Genomic DNA, 24,692 nt, shown 5'->3' on the forward strand with positions numbered 1-24,692 from the left:
CTTGAAAGCAGCCGATTTCTAGGCTCTGATCTCAGCCCTCTGCTCTCTCCTTTTAGCCTCAGCTCCAAAAGGAGCCTCTGGGGAAGCTCGCTGCCCTGTTTGCCGAGCAGGGCTGTCGCCTGGTCGGTGTTAGTCATGGCCACCAGATGGCAGGAGTGGTATTCTGATGGATGCCCTGCTAAGCTGCTGTTTCTTGGACAAGGTTAAAAAAAAAAAGTCACTTTCTAATTTTAATTCCACACTGCATGTTTTTAATTCTATGATGCCTATAATTCCTGTTTATGGCTCTCTGCAGTGCCATTAAAACTACTACACCCAAGATTTGCTGTTGAGAGAACCTCAAAGAAAGCCAGTCTGTGGAGGACAAGATGCAGCTCCACAATCTTCCTTCCAAACCCCCAGGAGGCCTTATATCCCTCTCTCAGCCCCCAGGAGGAAGTTCTGAGAAAATTGATATTGGCACTTGCTGTTCCTCAGTTCTGTCATTAAGTCCAAACCCGACAACACGGTGAAATGTGATAGCTTACCAAGCAGCTTAATGTTATCTGGTCGAATCTGGAAAAATCTAATCAGGGATGACTTATGAATAATAATAAAGGGATAAAAATAATTATGTCTAAAGGGCTAACGTAACTCAAGCTCTCTGATGATGGGATCAGAGAAAGTATTTAGTGAGAATGATCAGATTCCTCTGTCATCATTCTCTGCCCTCAATGCTCAAACAGTTTTCTATAGAATTTGATTTACTTACGCAATACATTCATTGAGGACCTACTCTATGTCAAGTTCATGCTAAGTGATTTGAATAAAAAAATTAATAAGATGCTGTCCAAGCTCTTGAGTTGCTCATGGATTAATGGTGGAAGACAGGCCTATAAGGGGTTAGTGATGATATAAGTGTATAAATGACATGATTGGGAGGATGCAAAGGATATTATTATGGGAAGGGTGCCTAACTGTGGCTGCAAGGGAACGGTGAGTATGTTAAGGAAGATTTCCAGAAGGTGCTTACACTAAAAATTTGGTAAAGAAGGACTTTTTAGCCAACTACAAAATTGAAGTGACTCAATTTAAAAAATCAAAGTGATTAGTAGGAGTGCTAGAAATACTTCTAGAGGATACTGGTCATCACTCTTTTTTGTAAGTGTCACAGTATCGGCTACCAATAGCCAAGGGGAATTTTTAGAAACAGTTGAGTTAGGGATATTAGTCGGTTAATTCTTTCATTAAAGGGGGAAAAGACCAGGGCTATGGGGAAAGGGAGAAGTCATAAACATGTGGAAGAACATAAACTGAAAACAAAGTGTCATTTCTCCATCCTCATGGTGACATTAAAGTGTTTAATTTGAATTGTAATACTTTTGGAAAATACCATTCCTTACAGGAGCACAGGGAATTTGGAACAAAGGCACCGAAGGTGCAGACATCACCATCTGTCTCCATGGCAAAAATCTAAAGGCCAGAAAAGCTGGCGTGCCAACTCTGATACCCAACTTAGGGGGGAGGTCTCTAAAAGGATAATGCCAGTTTTTAATCTCCTTGTCCCAACTACAATGGTTTTAAGCCACCAGGAAGTAAGAGAAGGCTGTTACCTTCTACCTTGCCTGCTTTGTGCCCATCTCTGGCTTTTTCAGGACTGAGAGAGAAAGAGAAATAGAAATATTTATTTTCCCAGGACACTGTGTGTAGTGAGGAGGAAAAGAGCTCTGGCTGGGGGGTCTGGAGGCCTGGATCAGGGTCTTGGCGTTCTACGTAATGGGCTGTATGTGACTCTGAGCAAGTTTGCTGACCTCACTAGGCCTCCACATGCTCTGCTGGAGAATGGACCACGTCACTGGTTCTCAACAGGAGCACACCCCCTGAGGGAGGGTCTGGCTGTTAGATGACTAGGCGGGAGCCAAGGATGACAGCTGTCCTACAAGGCACAGGAGGGTCCTGAACAAACAGTGCCCTAGGTCCCACTTGTGTTCTACCAGCATTTCTTGTGGTGGGGGGGGGGGAAACATAGAACCTACTTCTGAATCAAACCTAATTCTCTTTTAACTATAACCCAAAGGCGTGGGCTTTTTTTTTTTTTTTTTTTTGCTCATGTTTAATGTATGCACAATGCACCAGTTTTTATGGTTGTGTCCTCCTGGCCCCGAACTCCTTCATTTCCCTCTACTTTTTGTTCAGAATGGCTTCTGATTATCTTTACTTAATCCAAACCTATTTGATAGGCACAAACATATGACTGCTTTATGATGTCTTCAAGTGTCGTCGTGCCCAGGCATTTATATATTGCTAATACTATAAATAATTTTCCTTTTAAATTCTATTACATATTCAGACCATAGTGCTATTTCTAATTACATGTATAAGCAGGTTGTATTACCCATGCGTTTGTTTTCAGTGTAGAAAAGGGAGCATTTCAAAGTCGTTATAATAAGGTGAAGTGTTAGAACTGATGGGACAAGCTCTGAGTTCTCTCTTTGAAAAGCCCCCCCAAAGCCCAGGACCAGTTACCTCTGCGCAGGGCTTGTAGGCTCTGCCGGGCATGGCGGTGCAGCTCCTCCACGCAGGGTGGCCTTGTGGCCGGGAGGAAGATGTTTCTCTGCTGGTGCCATGGCGCACGGTAGTACACGCTCAGTTTACTCTCAATGTCCAGGTTGGAGACGGCTGCAAGACAGAGAGAGAAATGGGGCGTTATATATCACAACTTTAAATTATGCCTCTGGCAGAGCCCGGGTGGGGGTCGGGGTGGGGTCTGGGTGAAGTAGAAGTTCAGAGAGCTGCGTTCATATTAGGAATGCACTCAAGGCTGGGGAAAGGTCTGTGGCTTACAGTATAGAAATAGACTACCTTCGCCCCCAGTCTAAGGGATGGGAGACCCCAGGACACCCACCATCTGCCTGGGACCAGCTAACTTTCTCTCCACACCTCTTTGCACTCTCTGGCACAGTTGCTCATCAACCTGGACGGACTCTTGGCCATCCATGCTTAGGAGTGGGATGCGGGGGGTGGGGGTGGGGGTCCTGCCTTCCAAGAATACAGAGAAAAGCCTCAGGAATGAGTAAAAAAGGTCACCCTAGCTCCAGTCTTCTGGCCGCAGGGCCTCAGAATTATAGTTATGCACACTTGCTCCTGAAACCCAGCTGAACTTTATTTTTCCCTTGCTCTGCTTCCTGTCTCCTGTGACCCCTGGCCCCCAACCCTTACTGTTTTGCTTTATCTTGCTCTCCACCTGCCAACTCCATTGCCTGCCATCTTTCAAAGCACTTCCCAGCTTCCTTAGTTTCACCTAGGGGCAAGGACAAGCACTGAAGAACCCGTTCCAGGGGTGCTGGGGTTAGGTGAGGAAACCACAGACAGTGCAGGTGAGGAGAGGGGTGCCGTCCCTGCAACTCATCCAAGAGATCGTGGAAAAAAGCCTCTTTCCCCCAGACACACCCTAGGTCTTCATGTACACACTGAGCCTGGGATGGAGATCACCTACCGAGTGATCCCCAAATAAACTTGTCTTAAGATAAATTCTCATGGGAGAAGCTGGTCCTAAGCAGGAGGATTCTGGTCAGGAAATTGCTGCACAGAGAAGCTCCTGAGCACCTGGGCAGCTTGCCAGCCTCAGAAATAGTGAGAACTGGCCCAGAGGGCCTCACGTGCCATGCCAGACCTGCTATCCCAACCAGACCCCCATTCCTCCCAGTCTCGTTTCCCTCTTCTCCTTCCCCTCTTCTCCCCAGTGTATGATTTGGGCATGTTCTGCCCAACTGTTTATTCCTGTGCCCCAGACTTTTTTTTTGGGGGGGGGGTTCTCCTCCGATCCTTTTGTTTTTGAAGTCTGGTTTACCATTTCACTTTGTCTGGGAAGCCTTACACAGAAAAAGATACTCTACAGATGAAGCAGAAAGACAAATGGAAAAAGGAGGTAGGGCACTTTTGTAGAAAGGAAATAGAAGAAAACTGGGGAAAATATAACGTTTTGATAATTAATCCCCACCACCACCCAGTACTACGTTTATGGGAATTAGTTTTGGTTTTTTCTTTTTCTTTTTTTAATTTTATTTTTTGAGAGACAGCCTGTGCACTAGTGGAGGGGGGGCAGAGGGGCAGAGAGGAAAAGAGTATCCCAAGCAGGTTCCATACTCAGTGCAGAGCCCGACGCAGGGCTTAACCCACAACTCTGAGATCATGACCTGAGCCAAAATCAAGAGTTAGACACTTTAACTGACTAAACCACCTAAGCGCCCCTTGGTTTTGTTTCCTAATGCAGTCTTCAGTAGTCTTTTTTTTTTCTAGAATAATGCATCATAATCACAAGAGCCATCAATAGAAACAGACAGATTTCCAGAGATGCTAAAGAAACATCACATGGACAGGGTCAAAGGAACAATGCTGTGCCCGCCAAACAGTGCCATGCAACAGAAATTTCTGTGATGATGAAATGCTCTATTAGCTATGCCATCCAATGTGGTAGCCATTTGTATGAGAACCAGCCACACTGGCTATTAAACACTTTTTAATTTTTAAAAAATATAAATTGCTTAAATAGTGATAGGTAGCTATTCTGGACACCCATGATCATGAACACTCATCACATTCTCTCACCTCCAGCTACAGAGCATATTACTCTCTTTGACCTAGATTTTTTTCTTCCTTGGTGTTCAGTCCCTAAGAAGAATTCAGGCCCAAGGGTTAGAGACCCCAGAATTATCTTCCCAGGTAACCCAGGGAAGAGTATTTTTAGGGCAGAGTTCTATGGGGCCAAGCATAAAGACAGCAACTTTTCTTTTCCTTTTTAAAGATTTTATTTATTACTTTGACAGAAATTACAAGTAGATGGAGAGGCAGGCAGAGAGAGAGAGAGATAGGGAAGCAGGCTCCCCGCTGAGCAGAGAGCCCGATGCGGGACTCGATCCCAGGACCCTGAGATCATGACCTGAGCCGAAGGCAGCAGATTAACCCACTGAGCCACCCAGGCGCCCCAGCAACTTTTCTTTATTGAGTTACTCTATAACCTCAACCCTTTCCTTGGAAACCGTAAGTGCTTGGTGAACCAGTCAGGGGTCACTGAGTTCGGAGGGACAAGAATACCTAGGAGGATCATGGGAGGCCTTGGGGTGGAAAGGTCAGGCCGTATCTAGATCAGAGCCTCCCTTCTCTCCTGGGTTAAGTAGTGGGGCATGCGAAGACCGAGGCTTTATTTAGCCGCCCTCGGAGGATCACTCTGGTTCAGTGACCAAAACTGACTAAAAAGTCAGACCCTGCCTGGTGGCAAAGGTCAGCTGCCATCTAACAGGGCAAAGGTCATTATCAAACTTAGCAGAGGTTGGTGGGAATTCATGTGCTGGTGACAGCTGGGAGAAGGTCCTGAACAGAGAGCTTGCCAGGGAAAAGAAGAGGCCAAGATGTTTAGGGGGCAGTCTGGGAGTAGAGGGGTTCCTGAACACCTCTTCTCCCAGGCCCATGCCTTCAGGAGAGTGGCAGCTAGGATTCAGGGCTGAGCCCAGGTGAATGGGAATGGACCAGAAGGCTTTGATAGCTCCTCAGCAACCAGGTCAAGTGGCCGTGGCTCCTTAATCTGAGTAAAGGGAATTGCAGAGCTCATGCTATTTATCTTGGTGTTCTTCTGGAGAAAAGACCGATCAGAAGGGCTTGTCAAAGACAGATTACTGGGCTCCAGCTTACTAGGCCTCTGCAGGCTTCCGACAGAGGCCTAGTAATCTGTATATTTGAAAAGTGCCCTCAGATTATTTTTTATCATGAGGTGTATGTGAGAAACACAGCATGTTATCTGCTGATGCCTTGGGATCTTATGTGAATGAAGGGAGATGGGCAACCTAGTGGGCCAGAAGAGACTGCTGACAACAGAAATCTCTATCCACACCTGGAGTATTTTCCAAATAGCTCTTATGTCCTAGGCACAGTGCTGGGTGTGGAATAGAGCACAGAACAAAACACAAGACTCTTTGCCCTCCTGGAGTCTATGTTCTCTGGTCCTGTGCGAAACCTGTTTAGATGTGATGGTGCCTGGAAGCAGAAGGTTGGGAGAAGAGCCCTCTGGCTGAGTCCTCTGTTCTGCTATTACACCATTCCCGAGGGTAGTCCAACACCTCGACTTCTGAAGGCCCTAACACCAAAAAGACCATAGCCTCCACTCCTCCATCTCTGCCTTTCTGCAGTAGGTAATCTCAAATGAAGCCATGAATTAGCAATCATAACATAAATGTAAAGAAGTTCTGTAAAATTCTCTTTCCTCACTATTAAACATTAAATATAAAGTTACTTGAAAAAAAAGCATTTTTTTGGCACCACTGCTTTGCTGATGCCCAGAACACTCTTACTGTTCCTACTGCGCAAGCCAATGCTGAGTTTCTGGGCTGCAGAACTCTGCCTGCTGCTCAGGCCTGTGGATTTACAGATGCAAAGACTAACACAGGCAGCCAAGTCACGGTTGCTGGGAAGAACCAGCTCTCTCGGTGACAGCCTTCAGGGCTAGGAATCCACACCTCTCCACATCTAGTCTTTTTCTTTATCTGCTGAGAAGCTATAATGAATTTCTGCCATGCATTAGCAGGTGAACATTTCACTCATCAGTTGCCACAATTGTGTTTATCTCTTAGACGAGGAAGGGAAGGAAGACTCTTTAATCCCTTTGCTTTCAGTTTTGTCCTTTGGTTACAGAGCATTAACTAGTATTATGTGACCACTGGAGGCAGACATATAGGCACTAATGGAGCTCTTCCAGGGAAAACTCCCATTTTCCCTCTTAAAAAAATTTTATTTCTTTCTCTGAGTAACAGTTCAATGAAAGTTGAATACACTCATTCATAAGCTTATTGCAGCACTGCCTCTTATTGCAAAGCTCTCCCACATCTTCAGGTTCACCCTGCCCCCTTTTCTTTCCCGTTTAACAATTACACCATGGCTCAGCCTTGAAAGCTAGTGGCCTTAGTATTCATAGAAATGTTTGTTCTCATAAAAATGATACAGAAAGCAGCAAGAAGGTTTCTCCTCTGCTTATTAGGATACATCCAGCCTCCTGGCCCATGCTAGACAGAATTCTAGAATAGCCCCCAAGATTCCTGTCCTCTCTTGTATGTACCCTGTGTAGTCCCCACCACCTTGAGTGTAGGTGAAACTTGTGAATTCTGTTACATTATATGGCAGTGGGGAGTTTAAGATCCCTACTTAGTTGACTTTTCAGTTCATCATAAGGGAGATGATTTTCTTGAGCGAATCTGGCCTAATCAGCTAAGCATTAAAAAAAAAAGAAAAAAGACTAGAAGCAGCAGAGACATTCTCCTGTTGCCCTTGAAGAAACAAACTGCCACACTGGAGAGATGGCTATGTGGCAGGTATAGGCGGACAGCCTCTAGGAGCTCAGCCCCAATCCAAACTTTTTTTTTTTAAAGATTTTATTTATTTACCTGACAGAGAGAGAGATCACAAGTAGGCAGAGAGGCAAGGCAGGCAGAGAAAGAGAGAGAGGGAAGCAGGCTCCCCGCTGAGCAGAGAGCCCGATGCGGGACTCGATCCCAGGACCCTGAGATCATGACCTGAGCCGAAGGCAGCAGCTTAACCCACTGAGCCACCCAGGTGTCCCCCCAATCCAAACTTTGATTACAGCCCACAGAGACTCTGGGCAGAGGACCCAGTGAACCTGTGTCCAGACCTCAGATCCACAAGATAGTTGGAATACAGTGTTACACAATCACAGAAAATTAATGCCCCCTCCCACTATTTTATCTACTCCCCTAGAGCCAGTTGCCTGCCTTGCCTGCTCATGTTCTCTCGTCCCTTTGTTACTGCTCAATAGAGGGGTAAATAAGGGCATGGATTACAATGGGAAATAGGGCCATATGTCTCATTTTTATTTTCCATAGCAGAAAAAAGGTTTTGTGGATGTATGATTTCTCCTTTCCAACTATAGGCTCTCGTAGAGAGCTCTGGCTACATGCCAAGCTGTATGTACATCTTCGTATCTTCACATAACCCAAAGATGAAAGTACTGCTCCCATTTTACAGCTAAGGAAACTTCTAGGTATCCTAGAAGTACAGAAATTTCCAAAGTCTCACATACCTGGCCCATTGATGATCTGGCACTAGAAACCTTCTCTGTCTGGCTTCCAAGCTGTTGCTCTTTCCCAAACCAGGACTGAAATGTTTGCCTAAATTAAGGCTGATTGGGGGCGGGTATAGAGTAGGCTGTCTGCCACATTAAAAGTATCTAGTGCTTTTCAAAATCAAAAGATTCAGAACTGCTACTGTTTCCATCAGCCACAGGACTAGGTATAACCAAGAACTGAGTGCATCTTTCAGAAAGTACCCAGGAGATTTGTCATACGAACAGACACCATAAAACCAAACTGCTGAAAGAGAATACCACTGTAGGAAATGTCCACAGGGCAGTGAAAAGTCTTTATAGAATGAACTTAGTTCATTCCCCTGTCAAACTCCGGATATAACGGTATTGTCAGGACCTTGATTCATAGTGATATATTGAAAGCACAGATCTGGTCACCAGGTACAGCTGAAATGAACTGATTTGGAAGTTGAGGAAAACTAGTGGCTGCCATTCTCTTGGGAAGACCGGGCCTATTTCTAAGGACAGGAGGAGGCTCGTGCTTAGGGACTGTTGCAAAGGGGTGAAAATCAGCGGGGAGGTATAATCTTGCCCTCAGCTTCTCCCATCCTGCGAGGGTTGGTCCTTATTTAATACTGCCTTCTCTGGCCTGGCCGCATGAACTTTTCACTCCCTTAAAGCTTGCTTACCCCTGGGAGGATTGCAGGATGCTTCTTCTCAGCCTGGCTTCCAAGCCCCTGTACCTCAAGTCCCCACCTCTGCCACTGTCTCTCTCCACGTGCTATTCCTCCTTTCTTCTCTCAGGCTTTCCAGAATCTAAGAGGGGTAACGTGGTAGCTGAAATCGAAGTATGAATGTTTCGTGTGGCGAAAATGGCAGAAAGATGTGCAAAGCCATTCAGAAACGGAATTGTCTTTTGGATTTTTAAATGTTCTTAGCATGCCTACAGGTCAGACTACCTAACTAACCTCCCTTCCTTTCCTTCCACCTGTCACACCCACCCCTGTCACAAGGATTCCTTGCCAGAAACCATCCATTCTGATGCTCTGGGACAGAAAGCAGCAGGGAATGTGTTAGCACATTAATATATTAATGAGCATCTGAAAGAGTCTGTGTCACAGATACGGAGCCAGTTTGCTCCCCAGGTCCCTGCTATGCTGAAGCCAGTGCTCAGCCGTCATCAGCTTGGTAAGCAGAACAGAAATCGACTCAGGGTCTCTCTTGCTACTGCCTGAGCTCTCAGATCTGTTAGGGAGGGAGGGAAGGATGGGATTTCACCAAACGCAACCATTCATTCCCGCCTGCCCTTCCTTCCTTGGTAACCAGCCCTTTGCCCATTCTATCTGGCAGCGTGGCAGAGGGAGCAGAGTAAGGAGCACCGAGACTCCTGCCACTTGCGGAACTGTCTGACGCCGGCGCCAGGCTCCCAGTCTGTCCCTGTTGGACTGCCGTTTCTGTAGAACCACAGTAATTCAGACCTGTTCACTGCTGTGGGCAAAGCATCCCCTCAGCATCAGAAAAATCTAGGCTTTCTGACAAATTCCAGTGTCCTGAAACATTCCAGCACGCACAGAACATGTCTGTGTGTTTATTTATAGACTAAAAGGATCTAGAATGATTTTTCCCTCTAGAAATATTTCCCCAACTTCTAAAACAAACTGACGCATCATACTAGGAGTACTGTTTAATTATTGCTGTTACTGTCATTGCCGTCTTCATGTCTGACATCCCATGGAAAGACCACTAGAGGCATGGGTTCTACTTGCAGTTCTGCACCCTTGTGCAAGTCATGGAACCTTCCTAGGATCCACCTCCCTATCTTTACAAATGAGGATTTGGACTCTCTTCTCTCTGAGTCCTGTCCTGCTCCATTTATGCGTCCGTTTCCTACCAGTCATCAGAATAAGTGAGGCTGCATCATCCACCCAGATGGACTCTGCCTTTAAGCAATGGCAGGATACTCTGCGGGGAAAGACCCTGAGCTCCGGGCTGGCAAGATGGAGGTTCGTTACAGGAGCAATGGATCAGAACAAGTGACTGAACTCTTTGGGCCTCTGTGCCCTCCTCTGTGAAGTAGGAATCCTAGAGCCTTCCTGGAGTGGCTCTGAGAGTCCAATAAAATGAGAACATCCTGGCCATGTCCCTGCTCACTACATATCATTCCCTTTCCTGGACTGGGAACAAAAGAAGACCAAGAGGCCATGATTGGGGTCGCAGTACAAAAGAGGAAAGTCTGTTGCTCTCGAAGTTTCTTGTTTCTTTATTTGCCTGTCTTCTTGGTGAGTGAAATGTGTACAAAGATGAGGCCATTAGAGATCAGTCTTTGGGGGACCTTATAATCTGGAAGCTAGAAAGAAGGCTGCCCACACAAAAATGAACTACTGGGGCTTCATCAAGATCAGAAGCTTTTGCCCAGCAAAGGAAGCAGTCAACAAAACCAAAAGACAACTGACAGAATAGGAGAAGATATTCACAAATGACATATCAGATAAAGGGCTAGTATCTAAAATCTATAAGGAACTTATCAAACTCAACACCCAAGGAACAAATAATCCAGTCAAGAAATGGGCAGGAGACATGAACAGACATTTCGGCAAAGAAGACGTCCAAATGGCCAACAGACACATGAAAAAGTGCTCCAAATCACTCGGCATCAGGGAAATACAAATCCAAAGCACAATGAGATACCACCTCACACCAGTCAGAATGGCTAAAATTAACAAGTCAGGAAAGGACAGGTGCTGGCGAGGATGGGGAGAAAGGGGAACCCCCCTACACTGTTGGTGGGAATGCAAGCTGGTGCAGCCATTCTGGAAAACAGTATGGAGGTTCCTCAAAAAGTCAAAAATAGAGCTACCCCATGACCTAGCAATAGCACTACTGGGTATTTACCCTAAAGATACAAAAGTAGGGATCCAAAGGGGCACGTGCACCCGAATGTTTATAGCAACAATGTCCATAGTATCCAAACTATGGAAGGAACCTAGATGTCCATCAACATATGAATGGATAAAGCAGATGTGGTATATATATATCCAATGGAATACTAAGCCATCAAAAAACCGAAATCTTGCTATTTGCAACGAGCTGGATGGAACAAGAGGGTATTACGCTAAGTGAAATAAGTCAATCAGAGAAGGACAATTATCATATGATCTCTCTGATGTGAGGAATTTGAGAGGCAGGGAATGGGGGGTAGGGAGGGGAAAAATGAAACAAGATGGGATCAGGAGGGAGACAAACCATAAGAGACTCTTAACCTCACAAAACAAACTTTTGTGGGTTGCTGGGAGATGGGGGGAGGGATAGGGTTCTGGGTGATGGACATTGGGGAGGGTATCTGCTATGGTGAGTGCTGTGAAATGTGTAAACCTGATAATTCACAGACCTGTACCCCTGGGGCATATAATACATTGTATATCAATAAAAAAGTTGAAAAAATTTTAAAAAGTATATAAAGAAAGAAGGCTGCCCACAGTCACGGAGCCTGTGGTCTCTCTGACAGGTTGCATGTCTCCAGTGTCATACTGGTTTACTTACTGGGGCAGCGTTCAGTGTAATGACTTGGAGATGCTAATTGTCCAAGTGGCTCTCGGAGCTCCAGCACTGCACGTTCTCGGAAGCTGTGTATAATTCATGTGTTGATCTTTAGGTCACTCTGCTGCCATGCTCTACACCATGCACTTCCTCCAGAATGTAAGCACACAGCCATCTGTCGCAGCTCAGCTATTGTTTTAAGAAAATTCCTTCAGGCACCTAACAGAGTCATTGAATACTGCTGGGAGGGACCTCGGGAATTACAGAGTTCTGTGTTTTTTCAGACCAGAGGGCATGACCCATTAGTGGATTGTGAAATCCATTCAGCAGGTCAAGACTAGCAGTTTTTAAGACAAAGAAACAGAACACGGTAGAACAGAAAATACCAAAACACACTGCATGTAGTAAGTATTGTTTTGTGAAGCTGTTGTTTCTTTCACATGTTGTGTGCCTGCTGGTAGAAATGTGTTTCTGGCTCTAGGTAGCAGTCAGCACACCGAAAGCTACCGTTTAGCCCACCCCTCTCATGGACTGATGAGGAAATCAGTATTCGAAAATTTGACCCAAGATCCCACACCTGATTTTTGGCAGAGGCAACACCAAAGCTCAGGTCTCCTGACCCACACCCTTCCCTTGGCAACCCTGCCTCCTTTCCTTCACCTTTCATCGTAGTCGTTATTTGCTACCTGTCAGGTTGTACTTCCAAAACAAAACAAAAACCCAAAACACTTCTCATCTGTTCGCCAAGAAATCAGTCATTTTTATTTTAGGATTCCAGAAGCACCTCAGCCAAGTGAGCAAAGAGCAAGTTCCCCGGGGAGGCTGGTGCTGCCTGTCAGGAGACCACGTATGGAGCAGCACTAGTTTAAGGAAGGAGAAACAAAGGCAACGAGGTAGGTGTTAGCGTGAACAATGTAAATCAGTGATATTCAACTGTTTCACACTGCAAAAACTATCTGAATAGCCCAATTTAATAATGAGGTCGACTCCAAGATTAGGTTTGCCAGAAAGGACATCATGTTCTTAGTGGTAAAGTGCTCCCCTTCCAGCAACCTGGACTGAAAATGACCAGCTTCATCAAGAAGTGACATATTTGTTCCAGTTTTCAAGGCATGGGAGCTTGAGCTTAAATCAGAGGCGGGGGGGGATGGGAACTTGGCTCAACACTTACTTCACAAGCCTCGCACCCCTTAAAGAGACAAGGACAGTTTTACAAGTTTGCAAACAGGTTTCAGTGGAGAAAAGAAAACACTGATCAGAAGTAAGGAATTTGATCTTTCAGGAAAGCAAATTGAACAGTTAAGACATACTTCCAAGATTTAGAAAAGGGTGAAAGTCACAAATCTATTGTCACTATTTGCAAAGAACCAGGTGACGTTCCTTTGGTAGGCACTCTGCTTGCTTTCCTTGAAATTCAAGCAGGAAAATGGAGGGGAAAGAAGGCACTCTGTCCACAAAGATGAGTATGGGGTTTTAAAGTCCCTTCACTTCTGCTCAAACTACAGATGTGACGTCGTGAACGCTGGCACCTCTGACATTCCAGGGAAGAAAGTGGAGCTGGAATGGAAGAGGCGGGTCAAAAAAAGCATGTGCAGGTCACTTTTCTGTTTCAGGAGACACTGCACACACCCACTGGATATAAGAAAGATTTCTGTTTTCAATACGGTGCATGCATGGAGGCCCTTGTCTTCCTGGACAGATGCCCTTGGCTTATTTAAATGGTGAAGCAATAAAGTATTTATTTAGCACGTGACACCCAATTATATATGCTAATAAATCTCTTCTCCTAGGTAGAGATTGGCTCTTAAAATTTACTCAGAGATCATCAGTGACAGTGGCAAATTTTAAAATACTTGCAAAAGGCCCCACATACCACCTCCACTGCACTTACTTAAGGAGTTATTATTTGCTAATTAGTATCTTTATAAGTAGAGGAGAAGTAATGGCCTTTATTGGGCCAACAAGGAAGCTATAACTACATGAGCCTGCAAGCCAAAAGGAATTATTTTCCAAGGACCCTTCCACTCCAAAAGCCTAGACATTTATAATGAGTTCTGTGCTCTCTATAAAAGACGAGGCATGAGCTGTATGAGTGGGGAACACTTAATGCATGATCTATTGAATCTGGTCAGAAAAGATGTGTTCTTTTGTGACTCAGTTAACCTTAGTCTAGCTGAGTCTGCCATGATACTAAGGGAGGCCTGCTCTCCAGGGATGGTGACTCCTTCCCTCTCTAGTTGCCCATGGAAGACAGACTCAGAGAATGAAGAGTTTGGGTTTCACCAGGACAGGCACTAAGACAAAAGTTCAGGTCCACATTTATTTAGGAGGTAATTCCAGGAAGCTGCCAATAGGAGGTATTAGGGGAAGTGAGAAAATCAAGGGAAGAAAGCCAACAAACGGTGACTCTGTGGGTAACTGGGGGCTGGATCCTTTGGGAGTCAGCGTGTAACACACACTTTAGAGGTGAGGGAGTTGGGGTGTTTATCTACCACTTCCTGTCAATCATTGGTTGAGGGCTGCCTAGGCACCAGAACAATATTTCTCTGGGATTTCTAGAAAAGCAGTCTCCCTGGCCAGAGGAGGCCCTCAGACAACAAATGCAGTCCCTGGGAGCTATAAATCAGGCTTCTGTGCATTGAAGTGATAAGGGTGAGGGAATATGGCCAGGGTAGGAATAGTCTTGGGGGATTTAGGAATGTAATCCTCACAGCACACAAACATGTGCATTTCAAATGTGGGATGTCTTGATTGTGCTGCTAGCTAATTTTAAAAGTCCCCCAATGCCAAAATAGCTCAGAATGGATTTGTTGTCAAAATCCCTCAAGTGTGGCAGTGAGGAATCCTGGCCAGACAGCTTTGGATTCTAGTAGGAGCATTAGCTGAGAGGGCTGTGGCTTGGAGGCCTGTCTGGAGGAGGCTGCCTTGGCTATTCCCTGGCTATTCCTAGGGTCCTACCTGCTGGCATTGAGTTGGACCTCTCAGGTCTATTTCCTCCTCTATCAGAGTTTCGGGTATAATAAAGTATTTCAGGTTCATCTTGCACATTTGTTGCCCTGGACCTGGAATCAGCCCTTTCTCCAAGAAGGTCTGGCTCCCCTCAAAGTGAACAGCTTTAAGAGACCATGTTCTACATGACAGGGATATTTATTGTTGCTGGGTTATCACTGACTCTAGGATTCTTCTGTTGAGCTAGAGAATATATAAGTTTCAGAAGATGAAGCTAAATCATGAGTTCAAACTGCTATTTCCAATTCAAATCTAAGATTACAGGTTTTAAGTGTCTTGATTTTATAATTGATCTCTTTTCTCTTATGCTGAAAATCTTGATTCTTAATGATAGTGGCACAATTTCTTATTTGAATAGTCTCAAAATGACTACAATAAGACAACTCAATTCAGTTTTAGATTTGTTTTTATCTTTAGGATATTTTCTACTGGAAATGGAGTCCTATGTTTAAAAGTCACATGAAATGATTGAAGGTATTGAATAACAATGATTGTTAAGGTCCTGTGTATTCTTCTGGGTACATAAAAAGAAACTGAGAGACTCCTGGCCAGCCCATTTGGATGGATCTAGTTCATAAGTAAGTGAGTCTGTAAGTTTCTGTATTTTTAATTTGTAGCTTGAGAAAAACATACATGCCTTCTTATTCTTATACTCATCTGCCCCATGGGGTGCAATATTTAGAAATCTGGGAGTTCCTTCTTTCCCTCCCCCCCTTCTCTCTTGGGGACTTTGCCATTGGCCCTTGGATGAACTGGATTGGCTTTGTTGAGTAACAGCACAGAGAAACCCATGTGGTGTTGAGGAGAGCCTTTGATCTCCAGAAGACTTGAAAACTCAAGCCTGGAGGTCTTGGCATCTATCCCAGAGATCAAACACATATGTTGGCACCTGCAGGGAAAAGGGAAATTAACTAGCCATTTTTGAATCCGGAGCCTATGACAGAAACTCTATAAGCAATGGCAGAACCTACTGAAGGCCACAGGCCCATCAGAAGCTATGCATAGCCACACCAGGGATCTCTCTACCAACCATTTACGTAAGCAGACCACACACGGGGATCAGACCACTTCACCTATGAACAACTGTGAATAAGTCCAAATACCAAGACTAGCCTGAACCATATTAAACTAACAGTTGGATATTATCAATTTCATATGGTCCAACTTTATATCTCTTAAATAGGCAGATGAGGATCCGAAAACATCAGTAATCTTTCAAAATAAATGACCCTTATTTCTCCCTCTCAGGTTCAAGGAATTTGTCTTGTTTCTCTTCCTCAGGTTGATTTGCTAAGGAGGCAGTCAGAAGTGAGAGGAGAAGAGAGAAAAAAGTTAAAGCAGGCAGCTGATTCTAGAGGGGTCACATTAGAGGACAAGGGCCTTGGGCCCCAGTGCTGGCTGGCATGGTTCAGAGGCTCACCAGCAGATTTCAACTCCCTCCAAGTGTACTGGAGTCCCTGTCTAATCACACTTGGGGCTGGGAAACAGAAAGTGTCACCTCTTACTAAGTTCAAGGTATTGTGCAGATGTACTTGAAGGAGAAAAAGAAATCATTGGTGCCCTTGGGAATTTCTAACCTCATAGCCACATTAGACAGATTAGATGATGATCCCACGTGGGATCAAGTGTGTATCTTAGAGAGGCACTGAGTGCGGTACAGGTTCAACAGATACGCTCTGTGGTGCAAGAAAGGGTTTAGGGGAGAGGTACGAAGTGAGAGGAGGGCTGACGGATAGGATTAGCAGCGAAGTTAGAAAACACTGGAAGAGAACCACATACAATTTCCATTTTGAGGGAAAAAGGATGTGAATATTGGCAGTTCCTATGAGGCAAGCCAATATGAAGGCTGGAAAGAGTCAGTGTGGTGTGAGTCCCAGGAGAAGCTCTCTGCAGCCAGGCCAGGAGCTGTGTGAAGCAGAGGAGGGCAGGTTAGGGGCCATCAAGGAGGGAGACACCACCACTCAGTGAGCATGTGTGTGAACTGGGCACTTGGTTAGGCTCTTGGTAGAGGTAATCTCATTTGGTTCCCCCAATAAACTCTGGAAGCACATTTGATTATCTGCAATTTACTGAATAGGTGCAGAGAGATTACGGAACTTGCCCAAGGGCCCAAAGTTTATAAAGTCCCAAGACCTAGGACTTGGAAGTGAGTACATCTGATTCCACAGCCCCGCACTACTTCCTGCCTCACTATCCTACTTTCTAACTCACACTGCTGCTCCGCACAGGAGCAGACATCCACGTGGGAAAACTATGGTCACCCCAGAAAGGGAGACTGAAGTCATTCAGTGGAACGCCCTGGTGGCCAGGATGAGGGACCTGCTATATGACCAGAAGTATCTTAGTTGCCCCCAAAGCAGAGCTTAGCATAACCTGTTTGAAGATAGAGATGGGCTTTATTGTGTCTTTTTTGCATCCTCTAACTAAGCACCGGTCTAGCACACTGACCTGTGTGTTACAGGAGCTCAGCTATGTGGGTTGAAGGGATGTGGCTCAACTGTACAAATGGTTCAATCTATACATCTTGGGGCCTCTTCTGTCTCCTTTTCATCGGTCTCCTTTCGTTCCCTGATCTCTCTCCTCCCAGATAAATTCTATTCGATATCCAGCCCAAGTCGCATCTCCTCCTTGAAGCTATTCAAGAACCCCATGGCCCAGTTGGTTCATTCATTCAGAGCAGTGAGTGATTAAAGGCCTCCCACGTGCCAGGCACTGTGTTAGGCCCTGGGATACAGTGGTGGACCTTAGAGACATGATCCTTGTCTTTGTGGAACTTATATCTAGGTAGGAAGAATGCCAGGAAGTAAGTACATTAATAAGGAAGGATGTAATCAGATAGTAATAAGCACCTCAATAAGATAAAATGGGGATGTGGGAGAAAGCAAGCTAGCGGAAAGCATGGTATGGAGGAAATGACAGTGGATATCTAATGACCCAGAAGGCTTGAGATTCTCAACCAGGCATCAGAGACACGGAGGTAAGGGAGCCAGAGGGTCACTGACCATATAGAACTGACCCTTAGTGGATGACCTCTTCCTCTAGCTCAGCACGGCAACCTAGCCTAGCTGATTATCAAAGTCATTTCCTCTTCTTCCTGGGCACAAAACTAGACTGTATTTCCCAGCCTCTCTTGCAGTGAGGTGTGGCCAAGTGTGGAGGTCTAGCCGTAGAATGTGGGCAGAAGTCACTTGCCCCACTTCCAGGAGAGCCCCGAAAACCTCCCACACATTATCCTTCATGATCTTGAGACCTTCGAAGCCACATACTGAAGATCAGCTAGACTCATAAGACAGAAGGGAGCATGGATCCTTGAATTCTAGCAAGGAGAGGAGATAGGCACCAATGAAGACAAACCAACTTCAGTTATTACGCGAGTTATGAATAGTCCTGAATTTTATTAAGCCGCTGAAATACTGAGGGTTATTTGTTATAGCGAGTTTGCAGTACTCTGATTCACTGAAGTCACGGTCTCATCGCTGTGGCTACTCATTTAGCCCTTTCTTGGCTTAGGACATGGTCCCTATTGTATTACCATTTACCTTCATTCTTTCTGTTCACTTTTCCTTTCTGTAGGTCCCATTCCCCTCAACTCCTATGGCAACAGTGCAGTCAGAGGCTTGCCCTTCTTAGGTGAATGTTTTGATACCTTATCTGCTCATTAAAGTGGGATTCTGTTTTCATTACTATAACGTGTTGGTGGATGCTTTTATGGCTTCTTAAGTCATTTGTACTTTTAGTTAGGGGAATGATCAGTGCATTCATCTTTTCTCTTTTAGTTTGCTTAGAAGACCTGTTTTCTAGACTACCACGTAATGCAGTATTGTGTATTTGTGTGTATTGTGATAATGATAGGATAGGATAGGATAATGAAAATGATAATTGTGGGGCCTGAGTCAATGTGACAATACCATCCATACATAGCTGTAGTCGCGCACTTCCCTGTCAGACTGGATGCTTTTTCAGGACAAAAACTCTTTCTTCTCTGTATCTCATCACCAAGTACAGTATCAGGCATATTGTAGGTGCTCAATAACTGCCCGCTGGATAAATGAATAAGGTTATTTAAAGTTGTTAACTACCCTGGCATGCTATTGGAAATAACCTGCAAAAGTTTTTGTTCTTCAGAAACATCCCTGCAGCCATCCCCTCGGTTTACAGTAAGCATTAGCAGAAGCTTTTTCTCAAGAACCAGATGCACAGATATTAGGCTGAATGACGAGTTGCTTTGGGGCATCCACGAATGTGAGGATTGTGCAGGAGGGCACACTCAATAGGGCTTAACTTTCCTGATTCCCTATGTGCTGGCTTTTTTTCCACCTTTGCTCTCACTTCTCAAACTCTACCTCCAAATTAGGAGTCTACAAGCAGTCACTCTTTGTCCTCACACACACCTCCCCAAGTCACCTACCCAGTGAAAACTGCAGGCACCGTGTCAGCCACAGCACCGTGCGCCATTCCACTGTGCTTCGGTGCCAATTCCCGGGCAGTGGAGGAGCGCCCAGGAGTGCCTTCCGTGGCTAGCCCACGCAGAGATGCCTTCTCCGTGCCCCCAGAGCAAGTCACCTGACCCCACATGGACTTGTGCCTTCAGAATGCCCTTTGGCTCTGGATAGTAACTTCAAGAGTCATAGAGCAGAGCTTCGCTGGTCAGAGACACCAAGGCCAGATCAGTTTGGCCAAAGAACATGATCTGGAAAGGAATGGGCTGTATCATTCCTTTGAAGAGTAAAGAAATGCTTTTACTGTTTTTCTTTTAGAGCCTCGGACCCATGCAGCAATAGAAACCGAGGTGAAAACACAGATGGCACCAACCTGCAAACCGAACGGCATGAGTCCGTGACATCAGCCCCAAGACATGTTTTGAGCCCAAGCAATGGTCCAAGTCACAGGGAGGGTCAGCTTACTTGTTCTACCAACACATCAACGTCAGGAAGAGGCATTTGTGCCAGAATTTCATCTACTGCAGAGACAGTTGGCTAATTTGATCATTCCAGTAATAAATGAGAACCATTTATTATTTCATTATACTCACACAACCTATAAAACACCTTCTAAATGGACTGTTTCCCAAAAGTTGACAGTGAATTCAATCAAAGGTATAGGTTCAGTCCTGTGTAGGTATGGGACAGACCTCTTTTGGTGGGTGCTCATGGGGTCCCTTCTGTCATTTCTCCAGGGAATTAAGTATTAGGGCAGGGATGTTTACATGAAGATGTGAAGATACTGGAGAGAAAGCAGCCAGTGCTTAAACACAACAGGGGAATCTCATTTAAGAATGAGTTTCAGTCAGTGTTCTGACTTTTTAAAATACTTTTCTTCACAGACTGTCAAACCAATAGCTTTGGTAAGCACAACATTTATTTGCCTTTATTACTGAGCCAGGTAAAGGTTTGTTCTTTCCAGAACAAAAGCCACCTGGGACACGTGACCTGCAGAGGGGCCAGATTCCTGCCTCCCTCACCACTGCGTTGGCTCACCGCTGCGCCCTCCCAGGCCTTTTTCAGATATCAGTTACTGGCTGAAGCCAATTCCAGAAATACCAGTGTCCTCTGTGGTAGAGTATTCTGCAAACCCACAGAGACCAAGCAGACGGCCATTACAGGGGTAACAAATACCAGAAGTTCCATCCTCCCGGGGTGAATTTAAGCCAGTGGCCTGGAGCAGATGGTTCAGGTTCTGAACTGTGCGGCTGTCAGGGCCCTTTTAGTAACAAGTATGGATGTGGGGCTCTGGAGTACGTTGCGTTTGTTTGGATACACCTCAAAAGGCTCATGTCAAAAATTGAGAAAATCCCAGTTGAATATGCAGCTGTTAGTGAGGACTCAAAATTGTCAGGCCCTTCCTTTGCCACCTTCTTCCCTGGACGGCACTTCATCAATCTTAGCCGTCCTCCTTTCTCAGTCCCCGTCACACTCCTTTCACTGTTGTCTTGGGTGAGGGCCTGGGCTCTCGAACAGACCAAGACCAGCTTGACCTTTATGGGTATAATACATTTTCCATCCTATAAAGAAATGCTTATTGGTGGTGGTTTTCTTCCATTTGGCATCTGGGGTAAAAGTTATAGCTATCATGGCCATGACAAGAATGAAATCCTTGAGTACCCAGGAAAATCAGACCAAGAAACTGGAATCATTCTCTAGTCTTCACTGTTTATGCATTAAAAAGCAAAAACAAAATGGGCACAAAAGTAAAAATACACTATTGGGACTAGATCAAAATTAAAAGCTTCTGCACAGTGAAAGAAACAATCAACAGAACTAAAAGGCAACCTGTGGAATGGGAGAAGATATTTGCAAATGACAGATCCAATAAAGGTTTAGTATCCAAAATATATAAAGAACTTATCAACACCGAAAACCAAACAATCCAGTGAAAAAAAATGGGCAGAAGACATGAACAGATATTTCTCCAAAGAAGACATCCAGATGGCCAACAGACACATGAAAAGATGCTCCACATCACTCATCATCAGGGACATGCAAATCAAAACCACAATGAGATGTACACCACACGTGTCAGAATTTCTAAAACCAACAATGTAAGAAACAACAGGTGTTGAGGATGTGGAGGAAAAGGAACCCTCTTTCACTGCTGGTGGGAATGCAAACGGGTGCAGCCACTGTGGAAGACAGTATGTTTAAAAAAGGACTACCCTATGATCCAGCAATTGCACTACTAGGAATTTACCTGAAGCATACAAGAACACTAATTCAAAGGGTACGTGCACCCTTATGTTTGCGGCAGCCTTTTTTACAACAGCCAAGATAACAGAAGCAACCCAAGTGTCCACCAGTTGGTGCATGGATAAAGAAGAGGTGATGTGTTACACACACACATATACATACAATGGAATACTATTCAGCCATCAACAAGAATGAAATCCTGCCATTCGCAACAACATGGATAGAGCTAGAGAGGATAATGCTAAGCAAAATATGTCAGAGAAAGACAAATATATGATTTTCGCTCATGTGGAATTTAAGAAACAAATGAGCATAGAGGGAAAAAAAGAGACACAAACTAAAAAACAGACTCTGAACTCTAGAAAACACACTGCTAGTCACCAGAGGGAAGGGGAGTCAGGGGGATGGGTGAGACAGGTGATGGGGATGAAGGAGGGCACTGGTCCTGGTGAGCGTCAGGTGACGTATGGAAGTGTGGAGTTACTGTACTGTACACCTGAAACTAATACAACACTGTATGTTAACTGGAATGAGAAAACTTTAAAAAAAAGCAAAAACAACAAATATGAATCAGGGACCTGCCATGGCCCTCCCCTGTGTGATAATCACCTCTATTCCTGCAACGTACTTCTGCCCTGCTTCTCCCACACTTTTATGTGCTGAGGATAATAATGTCAACAAGTTTCCATCTTTCTCTGAATATTCACTCATTCAGCAAACAAACACAGCATCCCGAGTGCTATTCCTCCCTGCGGCATGGACAGACATATGAAGTCTATCGTCCTAGAGCTTGCTGTCCAGCAGGAGAGACACATAACGAGCATACAGATATGATACATATCAGGGCGCCTTACAGAAGAAAGTCAGAAAGTGGGGTATAAGGGGATCGAGAGCGATGGGGCTGTTGTTTTGCAAGGCGGTAAAGCAGGGAAGCTCGGTGCCTTGCCAGCATCCCCTTGGCATTCACTCCAAAGGCTGCTTCCCATGACCTTCTGAGCCTCTCCATCTGGGGGTGATTTTTCTCCTGGGGACAGTAGAATGCTGGGTCACTAGCAGGGCCAGAAGTATGAGAGAATTCATGCCCCTGGGGGCAGCCCTCCACAATTCCAGATACTCTCCTCTGAGGTTAAGCTAACAGAAGTGCGGTCTCCACCCCTCCTGGATGTCCTCAGCAGGACTGAGTTCCAGCTGCTCTAGGGGCGCTCGCGAGCGCGTCTTAATTAAGATTTGTTCCCTCCTCTCTCCTCCCCACTCTGCAACAGGTGCTGCTGGGCTTGCCTGCACAAGTAAACCACTTGTACGCCAACCCTTGTCTCAGGGTCTGCTTCCAGGGGAACTCAAACTAAGATCGGCGGTGAGGGCAGGCTTCTCTCAAAGGTGCCACCGGAGCACATACCTAATCCCGAGAAGCAGGCAGCTAAGCGGAGGAAGAGAAGGAAGAAGCTATCCTATCCGAGGTGGGATCATGTTTGAGCGCTTGAGTAACAGCAAAGCCAGAGTGCAGGAACAGAATGAGTGAGGGAAAGAGCAGTAGAAAATGGCTTTCTTACTTTCTTCATTTATAGTTACCGTATGTTTTTTAGCCCTGTCTTTAATGATTTCCTGCGGTTGGTTCACTTCTCATCTCTCTGGCGGCTCATTTTCTGAGAGCCCTGCCATTTTATTTGCATTTGTTATTTCACTCTGTTTAAATGGATCTACCACTGCTTGGTGCCTGGGAGCGGGGACACAGTCCACAACTTAAGCTGCCACAGCTTAGGGAGGCGGCTTCCAGAGGGGGAAAGCAACAGGCTCTCGGCAGTGCCTCCCCCCAATTCTTTTTTAAGATGGGAGACTTAGTTTCCCCTGTCCTTCATCATCACGATCAGCAACAGCACCTTTTCCTGAGAACCCACTGTGTCAGACTTTGAGCCATTTGCTCGGCCTTCGTCATCTCTGACCCTCATACCAACTCCGAAAACCAAACAGGAACCACAGCCCAACCCTGAGAGGCAACCTTCTTCCTCCTGTTTCCCCCTCCTGCAGCAGACAGGGCGCTCCTGTCACACCTCTGGCTACACATGACACACCCCAGCAGCAGATCCCCTGGCTGCTGTGCCCTCGCCACGCATTCCAGGCTCTGTCGAGGTGGCTGCTTTGATCCTGGAACAGGAGACTCCAGATCACAGAGGATATAGAGTTCTCTGTAGGCAGCTGGCATGAGCTTAGCACAGACGCCTCCCAGAGCAGGACTGCTTTGCTGCCTCCCGGGAGGTTCATCATCAAAACTTCCTTCCCTGACCCACATTGTGCCTCTCTCCATTTGTGCTTCTGGCTGGAGCTACCAGGTAACCGACAGCGGAGTCTATTAGTGCTTCGTTCTGTTCACAGTTCCTTCTGGAGGAGTTGGCATCTAAAAATTAGGTAGCAATATGCAGGCCCCGAGGTGGTAACTGTTAAGGCCTAAAAGGCAGGGAGACTGAGCTCTATTGGCAGAACTGGTGTGTGGTCTGTGGGCCATCCTCTGTAAGCCTCTTACTGTCTCTAGGGATTAGGTTTCTCCAGGCTGGAAGTAATAATAGTTTCCCCTTTTACTCCATCCTAATTGTCCTTAGTGCTTAGCAAATATCTGTGTGTGCGTCTGTATTCTCTGGCTTCCTATGCAGTTGGATTGGGGCCAGATAACAGAGTGTCAGCTACTAGCCAGTGGGATGCGGGCAGAAGCAGTGTACACCATTTGTAGGCCTGGTCCTTACAAGACCTCCCCAAGAGCTCGCTGCTCTCTTTTCCTCTGCTCCCTGGGGGCTACGTGTTCTAGGCCTACATCAGACTTGGTGTGATGAAGAAATAGGACTTTTCTTGTGTTAAAGTGCTGAGTTTTGTTGGTTTATATGTTAACGGATCCTATTCTAACTAATACCGTTTTTTCTTTATTCTGCCTTTTGTTCTTTCCTTCACAGATTCACAGTGTTTCAGATGTCCTTCATTCGCTTGGTATTAATTAAGCATCTACTCTGTGGAAGGCACTAGCACTTTAGCATGGAAAACCTTCTCCTGAAGGTGCTGGATGTTCAGGTAAAGAGGTGGCTCTGGGAACAGAGGCAGTAACAGAGTGAGAGAAGTATATCCAAGGTGCTTAACATTGTGTTGTGTTCAAGGAAATAAATATTCAGAGGTCTTTATCTTGAGAAAGCTCAAAGCACTTTACTCTTCCCAGCATTACGCTTGACCAGACTCCTTTCACTGAGCCAGTGCTCACCCCCGCACGCTGCGCCAGTTCTAAAAGACCTGCATGTACTGTCGCTCTCTGCTCGCTACCAGTCCATCATTCCAAATCCTTCTACCTGAAGTACCATTTCCTGGAAATCATCCAAGGCTTCTTCATTGCCTATATATAGTCCAAACTCCTCAATATGGTG

General features: G+C 45.5%; 1 protein-coding gene and 1 long non-coding RNA gene across 3 annotated transcripts in view; one reads left to right on the forward strand and one right to left on the reverse strand.

Moving 5' to 3' along the window:
• NHS (NHS actin remodeling regulator) overlaps nucleotides 1-24,692 on the reverse strand; it is a 332,643-nt gene that overhangs the window by 52,677 nt on the left and 255,274 nt on the right. For both annotated transcript variants that reach the window (XM_044235812.1, XM_044235813.1), the window contains exon 2: nucleotides 2,506-2,658. In XM_044235812.1, the coding sequence (XP_044091747.1) occupies nucleotides 2,506-2,658 (153 nt within the window). The remainder of the gene's footprint in view (nucleotides 1-2,505; nucleotides 2,659-24,692) is intronic.
• Nucleotides 12,380-24,449, forward strand: LOC122897561. The gene is made up of 3 exons (XR_006382554.1): nucleotides 12,380-12,495; nucleotides 22,557-22,751; nucleotides 24,234-24,449. It is a non-coding gene; the product is annotated as an uncharacterized LOC122897561 (long non-coding RNA).

This window comes from Neovison vison, chromosome X (assembly GCF_020171115.1).
Source record: "Neovison vison isolate M4711 chromosome X, ASM_NN_V1, whole genome shotgun sequence".
NCBI classification, from domain to species: Eukaryota; Metazoa; Chordata; class Mammalia; order Carnivora; family Mustelidae; genus Neogale; species Neogale vison.